The sequence below is a fragment of the Rattus norvegicus genome, chromosome 10 (genome assembly GCF_036323735.1).
Source record: "Rattus norvegicus strain BN/NHsdMcwi chromosome 10, GRCr8, whole genome shotgun sequence".
Lineage (NCBI taxonomy): Eukaryota > Metazoa > Chordata > Mammalia > Rodentia > Muridae > Rattus > Rattus norvegicus.
In genome coordinates, this window is record NC_086028.1 from 54,171,826 (window position 1) to 54,180,207 (window position 8,382).

General features: G+C 51.8%; 2 protein-coding genes across 8 annotated transcripts; one reads left to right on the plus strand and one right to left on the minus strand.

The window, feature by feature from the left end:
• Window positions 1-312: 312 nt before the first annotated feature.
• Window positions 313-4,534, plus strand: Slc25a35 (solute carrier family 25, member 35). Of its 6 annotated transcripts, none has more exons than XM_039086582.2 (6): window positions 313-444; window positions 1,029-1,313; window positions 2,734-2,799; window positions 3,214-3,366; window positions 3,677-3,811; window positions 3,958-4,532. In XM_039086582.2, the coding sequence occupies exons 2-6, from the start codon at window positions 1,164-1,166 to the stop codon at window positions 4,129-4,131; spliced, it is 678 nt and encodes a 225-aa protein (XP_038942510.1). In that variant the 5' UTR covers window positions 313-444; window positions 1,029-1,163; the 3' UTR covers window positions 4,132-4,532. The 6 variants fall into 6 exon arrangements, with proteins under 6 accessions (XP_038942510.1, XP_006246838.1, XP_063125692.1 ...); XM_006246776.5 differs by having other exon boundaries at window positions 323-444; window positions 868-1,313; XM_063269623.1 differs by having other exon boundaries at window positions 390-450.
• On the minus strand, window positions 4,500-5,871 carry Rangrf (RAN guanine nucleotide release factor). Of its 2 annotated transcripts, NM_001105790.1 has the most exons (5): window positions 5,663-5,871; window positions 5,463-5,579; window positions 5,137-5,293; window positions 4,963-5,048; window positions 4,500-4,757 (listed from the first exon to the last, which is right to left on the minus strand). In NM_001105790.1, the coding sequence occupies exons 1-5, from the start codon at window positions 5,737-5,739 to the stop codon at window positions 4,637-4,639; spliced, it is 558 nt and encodes a 185-aa protein (NP_001099260.1). In that variant the 5' UTR covers window positions 5,740-5,871; the 3' UTR covers window positions 4,500-4,636. The 2 variants fall into 2 exon arrangements, with proteins under 2 accessions (NP_001099260.1, XP_038941365.1); XM_039085437.2 differs by lacking the exon at window positions 4,963-5,048 and having other exon boundaries at window positions 4,503-4,757; window positions 5,663-5,805.
• Between the last annotated feature and the right edge of the window lie 2,511 nt (window positions 5,872-8,382).

An 8,382-nucleotide genomic window follows, 5' to 3' on the forward strand; every position in this document is an offset into this window, starting at 1 on the left:
GTTTCCGGACGGTCCTGGCATCCGTACAGCGCTGGGCGTGGCTGTGGTCAGGCAAACAGAGATGACCTGGGCTAGAGGACGATCGCAGGGAGCCCGCCACCCACAGGAGGAGCTGCGCAACCCTCCGCGCTCAGCCTCTGCATCCCGCCCCACCCCAGTTCCTGGACAGTGATTTTTAAAAACCACAAAGAAACAAAAAACAAAAAAACCTGCGGGTCTCCGGCACCCTCCCAATTTCAAGACTTGGAGCCGGGGTGAGGAGAGTTAACCAAACCGGTTCTAGTAGAGGCTGAGGGCCCGGCCGCTGGCAGCGCCTCCCATTGGCTGAGGAGCCGGCTCTGCGCTGATTGGCTGAGGAGCTCGGCTGTAGCTCTTGAGAGTCCCCATTGGCGCTGCGTTCCAGGGACCCGAGTGTGGCGGCCCGGCCTCCGCAGACTAGCTCGGGTAAAGGTGCTCCAGCTCCCGTAGCTACCTTGCCACGCTCATTCTTAGCCAGAATCCTAACTTCCTTCACGACCCTTCTCTTGCTGTCGCCGAGCAACTTCGGGTCTTCCCTCTGATTCTTTCCCTCTTGTTGCTTTTCTTTTTCCTGCTTCTCCAGCTACCATTTCGCAACTCCGCGTTCTCCTAAAATACTATTTGGTCCCCCTAATTTGTCGTCCTAGGCATCCCCACCTGCCAGCTTCTAACTTCTGCTCCTCCCTGATTTCAGTTCCCTTGGTCAACAGGGCCTTGTTGCCACACTCTCCTTCACTCCTCTTTCTTTCCTTTTTGCTACCCTCTGATCCCCAAATTCTCTCTAGCCTTACTTGACTTCTTGACATTAGACCCTGACACTTTAACTCTCTAAATTCCTACCTGTTGCAGCCTAGGCTTCAAAAAGCCAGGTGTTGTCCTGATATCCATCCCTGCTTTCTGAAGCTATTTCTACCTTTACCATGGACTTCTTGATGAGTGGTGTGGCAGCCTGCGGGGCCTGTGTGTTCACCAATCCCCTGGAGGTTGTGAAGACCAGAATGCAATTGCAGGGAGAACTGCAGGCTCCAGGCACCTACCAGCGCCACTATCGAAACGTCTTCCACGCCTTCTTCACCATTGGCAAGGTGGATGGCCTAGCTGCCCTGCAGAAGGGGCTGGGCCCTGCGCTCTTGTACCAGTTCCTGATGAATGGCATCCGACTGGGCACCTACGGGCTGGCAGAGTCTGGGGGTTACCTGCGCACTAAAGAAGGCACGCACAGTCCTGTCCGCAGCGCCGCAGCTGGGGCCCTTGCTGGGGTCATGGGAGCTTATCTGGGAAGCCCAATCTACATGGTAAGAAGAGGGGTCTGGTTTGGGGACATAGGGTGGGAGTCTGCCCTTCACAAGGGCATCGGTGACAGGGTGCTGTGCCCCTTAAGCAGGAAAAAGCACAGGAAAATGCTGGCAAGCTTCAAGGCCTTCTGATCTGCCACCCAACTGACTCTGCAGTGTGTTGATAAAGATTACAGACTTAGCTTCTGGAGAATTCCTTTGAGTTGGGGTGTCGTTTGTTTGTTGAGGCAGGGTCTCCCATATTGTAGTATCAAAACTTCCTCTGTAGCACAGCTTGGCTTCTAACTACAACCCAAACTCAGCCTTCCCAGTGCCTCAGTTAACAGGTATGCATCCTAGCTGCCTACAGCAGACTTCCTGGAACTCAACCCTGGCTTTGAAAGTATTCGTTGTTGCCACATCTGTAAGACAGTAATAATAATTGTAGTCTTCTGTGGAGTTGAGAGGACTGAAGGAAACAAATGGGATGTTCATGTGATATATAGGTCCTGGCAGATGGTATACATTTGACAATATTCCTCTCCTTTCTTTCCTTCCTTCTTTCTTCCTTTTTTCTTTTTTTCCCCTTGATATAGAGCCTGGCTTATATGGCCCAGGCTAATCTGAAACTAACTATGAACCCAAGCTGACTTGATCTTCCTTGCCTGTGCCACTGGAATGCTTTGACTCCAAGCATGTGCCACCATGCCCAGTGGCTGTGTAGCTTTTATTGTCTTATTACTGAGGCTGACTTTGTGTAGAAGGATGAGGAACCTGAGAAACATGCATCACTGAGTGTACGTCAGGAAAGTCCCGGCCATTACAGAATCACACTTTCAGTTTACTCCCGGGAGTTATCAGATAGGGGAGAAGGGTTGAGGAGCCTGAGACCCAGAGATGGTAGGTGTCCTGATCAAGGTTGCACAGCTGTTTGTTGCTGGCTTAGTGTAGCTGAGGGAAATGAGATGATCTACAGGAGAGCCAACTCGGTCTCACTCCTAGTGTGAGATTTGAGGACAAAGGCATCTTCAAATATCAGCTGAGCCCCTTTGGGTAGTCTGAGAGGGAGGCTGGTGGAGGTGACAGCTGAGATCTGCTCTGGAATGGGAACTGGCATAAGAGGCTAGACATCCAGAGCTTGCCTAACATGAAGTCTTAGGAAATATTACCATCCTTCTACCTCCACTCCCAACCCCCAGTCCCAAGGGAAGGAGGATGTGGAGGGGAGGCAGGGTATCTTGAGGTCTGTCCCCTGGGACTGCAGCCAAGGGACAGAGCCTCATGACCAATTTGTTAAGTGGGAAAAACAGTAATTACCAGATTAAAAGAATATATTTGTTGCTTAATACCCTAGAGGAAGTGTGAGGGATTTGGGTGTTTTGGTCTCCATGGTGGGAAGGTGACCCCTGGGACACAGGCTATGATACTTTCTTGTCTCCAGGTGAAGACACACCTACAGGCACAGGCAGCCTCTGAAATTGCTGTAGGGCACCAGTATAAGCATCAGGTGAGGGTTCCCCAAACCACTGGCGCACCCAACCATCTCCCCCAGTTTTTCCCAGCTTTCTGCCTATGCCTGGCAGCTCCAACTCTAGCCCCTGCTTTGCCCAAGCCCCTCAAGCCCCGCTCTGTCAGACCCTGGAGCCCAGCCGGACCCTTATGCCCTTGTGCCTCAGCTCTCCTGCACCTGTTTCTCCTGCCCCATTCTCTTGACCTGCTGAGGTCTGCACTTCCATACCTCCAGCCTGAACTCTGGGTTGGCGAGTGTCAGCAGACACCTGAGGGCACCTGTTCTGGCTCTAAGCCCACACTGGACTTGCTGTCTGGACCACAGGTGCATGGCACTTGACAGTGTTAACAGAAGGCAGTCCCCAATGCTCAGTGACTGAACCCCAACCACATGGTCTCCCCCCCTCCCCAGGGCATGTTTCAGGCACTAACCGAGATTGGCCAGAAACATGGTCTAGTGGGGTTGTGGCGTGGGGCCGTGGGCGGCCTGCCCAGAGTTGTCATCGGCTCCTCCACCCAGCTGTGCACCTTCTCATCCACCAAGGACCTCTTGAGCCAGTGGGAGGTACTTCCTGGGAACGGGTGGGGACATCCTTGGAATGGGAAACAAGGGTGGAAAAAGGGAGGTGGGCCCTGGTTCAAAAGTGAGGGAATTGTAGGATGATTTAGGAGCAGTGATTCCTTAGACAGATTCTGTCATCACCTTATACTAGAAGGGGTACCTAAGCCCTCTGGCCACTCCTTCAGTTATCACTGTGTTATCTCTGATGGTATGGAAGCTCCCAGAATTACCAGTTGTGTGCCCAGGGCAGGGCCTGTCCTGCCCTAAAGTTAGACGACTGTGTGGTTGATAAAAACCTTTATGTTTCTTATAGATCTTTCCTCCCCAGAGCTGGAAGGTGGCTCTGGCAGCTGCCATGGTGAGTGGAGTGGCAGTAGTCCTGGCCATGACACCCTTTGATGTGGCCAGCACAAGGCTTTATAACCAACCCACTGATACTCGAGGCAAGGTAAGGAAGTACTGTAGGGTTCAGGCTGACAAGAAAAGCTGGGGGTGGAGAAGCAGATCCTCAAATGCTGCCTAGAAAGGCGTCTGACCCTGGTGGGCTCTGACATGCTCCTCCTGTGCTCTCCCTTCCTCTCCGACATGCTCCAGGGCCTCATGTACCGGGGGATCTTGGACGCTCTGCTGCAGACAGCTCGGACAGAGGGCCTTTTTGGCATGTACAAGGGTATAGGTGCTTCCTATTTTCGCCTCGGCCCCCACACTATCCTCTCCCTCTTCTTCTGGGATCAGCTGCGTTCCTTTTACAGCACATATGCTAAATAGTGCTCACTCTCTTGTACTCCAAATCAACACTCTTTGGGCACCTCTGCCTCCACAGCTTCCTGTATCTCAGTGACTGCTGACCGATCTGACTTTTCAATGCACTTAAGGGGGACAGCCACGTCCACTCCTCTGTTCTCCTAGGGTTGAGCCACTAGATGGGTCTTGCTTTAAATTTCCCCACAAGTCCCCCTGAAATATTTCACACCCATCTCAGGGTTGAATCAGTCACTCCAAAGTGTATTTCTACTGCCATTCATGGGTGCCCTCCCCCCGACTCCCCGTTCCTGTGCACAGCTTTAAACTCCCCCTTCCAAGACCAAAGGGAACTGGGGAGACCAGGTGTCCTCTTAGATTCGAAGCCACAGAAATTATATTCTTCATAAAGCAAGTTTATTTCTGCCGAGGAGGTGTCTTATGTTCACATCCAGGGAGGCAGCAGAAAGAAACTCCCCCTCTCAGAACTGGGCCCCTGAGTCCTCAGCAGCACGCTGTGTTTCAACCATCTTTACTGGGGACCAAAGAGGTTGGGATCATGAAGAGTCAAACTAGTTACCAGCTGCTCAAAGTTACCCAGGCTCCAAGGTGGACATGACAGATTTTCAGGGCCAAGAGGCCTGCTGTGACACCTTAGGGTAAGGGAATAGAGGGAGAAGGAAAATGGTCCAGCTTGAGGTGCACAAGATCATACTTCCTATTCCCCAGAAAACCAGGAATCCCTGACCACCCCAAACCTGTGGCCTATTACTGCTTCCCTGAAGGAGTTTTGACCCATCCAACTTAATTGTCGTGGGGACCCAATTGCGAGCTTCCCACCCGCTCCTTCGTTCTTACGGGGGCTGATTGAAGGTGAGCAAAAGATCAGTCTGATACTGGGGCAACCGAAGCAAGGCCTGATGCAGTGTGACATCCTTTGCTACCTAAAGGGATCAGAATCGGCATGCTTACCAGGATACCTGGAGTTATCCCTTCCCAGCTCGAGGGCATCCCATTCACCGTGGCCCTCACCTGTTGGTTTTCTTTAGCTACCTGCTGCTTGCCAGAAAGGAACCAGGCATCTTGACAGCAGCCTCTCAGGGATAAGTTCTCCAAACAGAGAGGCTGCACAGATAGCACGTGCACACTCCTAGCCCCCTGCACCCCGCCAACGTCCTCAAAATGGTACCTGGCGTGGGAGGAACATGGGTAGGGAGGGGCATCTCTGAATAACCCAGTCCCACCCTCGAGCCTGGCCTGCTGCTATTGCCCTTGGAGTTTTCGTCCTGGATAACCGTCCAGCCACAGGCCCCGCCCACTTCCTCGGTTCCGGGCCTCCCGTTGGCTAGCTTTCTCACCGCGCAGCCGCTTCGCCCTGCACGTGGGCCTGCAGCTCCAGAAGTTCTATGATCAGACTCTGGTCGGTCACAGGATGGCAGAAAACTTCTTGGTTGTCTGGCACCGGTCGGAGGTCACTGGAGAAGGACAGGGACACTCTAGTCTCTGGCTCTTTCCGGTAACCCATCCGACCGGCCTCCAGGGCGGCTGGCTTTCTCACCTCACATCAATGGCCCCTCGGGGGAGGATGGCGGAAAAGGCGCCTCCGAACAGTGGACAGTTTCTGGCGGGCTCCATAGATCTAGTACTTGAGTCTGGACATTAGCGAGGTTTTAAAGAAACCTACATGGGTCTTCGAGGCATCATTTCCCCTGGTGTTCCCGGAGCAGCCACTACCTCCTCCGGTCCTACTAAGCTCTTGGACCTTTAAGATCTGGTCACGCCCTGCGAGCACGCTGACCAATCGGCGCCCGCGCTTTGGGGGCGGGGCTATTCTGGGGGACTGGTCTCAGGCTCTTGGGAAGGAACCTGGCCGAGTCTGGGGGTTGGTTTGCAGTCTGACTTGGGTTTAGGATTCATGGTGCTAGTGATGGGTTAATCCCTCGTGCCCACTTGCTTCTTCATTTTAAGGAGTCGTACCTTCTAAGAAGATCACTCGAGACTGTCCTTAAGGACAGTCGTTCAATTAAAGGACTTGTCTAGGTGGCAGGTTGTGGGGCCACTTGGCTCCAATGGACCGACATGCAGACCACTAATTCCAGGATCTAATGCTGGGACTTAGGGAAACAACAGGCCCAGGTGTGGGACTGGGTTAAGATTCAGACCTCAAGCCTTGATACCTAACCCGAGGATTACGTTTCTAATCCTCTCAAATCTTCCCCTTGGGAGGGCAAGGGGAAGCCCTCTCCTAGTACACCTGGACCAAAGCACAGATTAAACCATTGTTTTTCCTTTACGGATTTTTAGAGTGTTCTTTTAAGTATTTGTTGAACTTTTATCCTTCCAGTTAATTTCTCCATTCATCCTTGATCTCTAGCACCTGGCAAAACGCTTAGCACATAATAGGCCTGGTGGTCTATTGTTGCACTACTGAATAAATCTACTAGTGCCAATGCCTGGAAGCCACGAGGCCACCCATACCCTCACGGATTTTACATAGCATCTCTTTCCTAGCTGAGAACCGGCTGGGGATTCTCACCCTGGCCAAATGAACCCTCATAATTTACTGAAATGGAGCCGAGGGTTGCATGCCCGCTGGTGCCTTAAATTGCGGCTCATTTCCTTCATGAGCCTGACAATACAAAAGTACACCTCACCAAGGTGTAGAAGCATCAGTGCAACTTGCTTAAAGTTGCTTAAAGTTTGATTTACAGAGCTCTTGAGGGCACTCTAAAGGGTGTTCTAACCAGGACATAGGTGTAGAAACTTAGAGACCACAGTGTGTATGTACCTAGGAGGTGTAAATATGCGTGGGGGAGGGCAGGTAGGCAGAGTCAAGGAGTTGTGAAGATGGTTAAGGATGGAGGATGTTGCGTGTTTACTCATTGTTTGCAATGCTAGGGATCGAGCCCAGGGGCCTCTACAATTAGATTCTACCCCTCATCCCCTCCCCCTCCCTCTCTCCCTCCTTGTAACTGAACCTTAGCCTCTTAAGTGCACTTAAGTGTGCCCCCACCCCATTTGGATACCTTACTTCTTACTTAGGCATTGGTCTTCTCTCTGAACCTTTCCTCTTCTCTTAAGCTCTGTTAGGAGTGAAATGTGTCCAAGCATGGTGACTCATGCCTTTAATCCCAGCACTGAAGAGGCAAAAGCAGTCAGATCTGTAGTTTTTTGGGTTTTTTTTTTTTTTTTTTTTGGAGCTGGGGACTGAACCCAGGGCCTTGCGCTTGCTAGGCAAGTGCTCTACCACTGAGCTAAATCCCCAACCCCAGATCTATAGTTTGAGACCAACCTGTTCTGTATTGTGAGCTGTAGCTCAGCCAGGGTTATATATTGAGAATTGAGATGTCGGTGTCGGTGTCTCTGTAAGAGAAGGAGTATGGCAGGCCCCCATGGGATAGAAGGAGCTGCCCATGGAGGTCTTCGGTTTGTCCATGTATGCCTGTCTCTCCTCCCCACCAGGAGCAGCAACAACTCAAATAGCTTTGTACGCAGTCAAGCAGATCAGAAATCCTTGGGGAGGGACCTCCAAGGACATAAATGCTATCAACAAGTTCATAACACTAAGTACCAAGGACGGAGACCTATAATAAACCAGAGGGAGGAGAAAGTTTCTTCAGCTTTCCCCTCTGGCATTCCTGGCATACGTCATGTTCCACAGTGGAGTAGGCCTTTCTCCAGCCTCTGAGTTCTTGGGATAGGAAGTGGGGAACAAAGATGTGCCAAGGCAGATCTCTCCTTGGAGAGTGGGGTGGAAGGCCAGCTTGTCTTGGCAGATCTCTATATCCCTACTGTTGGCTCACCATCCCTCTCTTGGTGTCTGCCATTTCTTCTGCTCTTCTCAGTGCTGACACCCCAGTGTGTTCAAACTCAAACTCCCTTTGAAACTGGAACTACCTGGGTCCATTTGTTGTCATTTGATCTGAAAGTACCTATTTGGCAAGCTCTCCTGTTTACGTCGTCCCGGAACCAGAGTTCAGTGAAAACCTTGGCCAGGCTGCAGCTAGGACAGGTGTACTGGGACAAATGTCAGATGGCACACATCTGTTCTCATTGTGTGAGTGTCTCCAGCTCAGTTGGCTGGGGGCAGTACACCTACAACTGGGACAAGCGGTTTGGTGCTCTGGGACGGTCCCTGCCCTTTGAAAGAGCCAAAAGATCGACTTCAAGGGGCCTGGCGAGATGGCTCAGCAGTTAAGAGCACATGTTACCCTTGTAGAGGACCTGGGTTCAATTCCCAGCACTTACAGGGTGGTTCACAATCATCTGCAACTCTAG

Bases quoted from the DNA above. Each gene is read 5' to 3' on its own strand.
- Rangrf (NM_001105790.1), bottom strand. From the start codon at position 5,739: ATGGAGCCCGCCAGAAACTGTCCACTGTTCGGAGGCGCCTTTTCCGCC. The intron at 5,294-5,462 runs GTGAGAAAGCTA...CTCCCACGCCAG, and splicing joins CAGGGCGAAGCGGCTGCGCG to GTACCATTTTGAGGACGTTG. The intron at 4,758-4,962 runs GTAAGAACGAAG...CCTTACCCTAAG, and splicing joins CTCACCTTCAATCAGCCCCC to GTGTCACAGCAGGCCTCTTG.
- Slc25a35 (XM_006246776.5), top strand. From the start codon at position 939: ATGGACTTCTTGATGAGTGGTGTGGCAGCCTGCGGGGCCTGTGTGTTC. The intron at 2,800-3,213 runs GTGAGGGTTCCC...CCCCCTCCCCAG, and splicing joins GGCACCAGTATAAGCATCAG to GGCATGTTTCAGGCACTAAC. The intron at 3,367-3,676 runs GTACTTCCTGGG...TGTTTCTTATAG, and splicing joins ACCTCTTGAGCCAGTGGGAG to ATCTTTCCTCCCCAGAGCTG.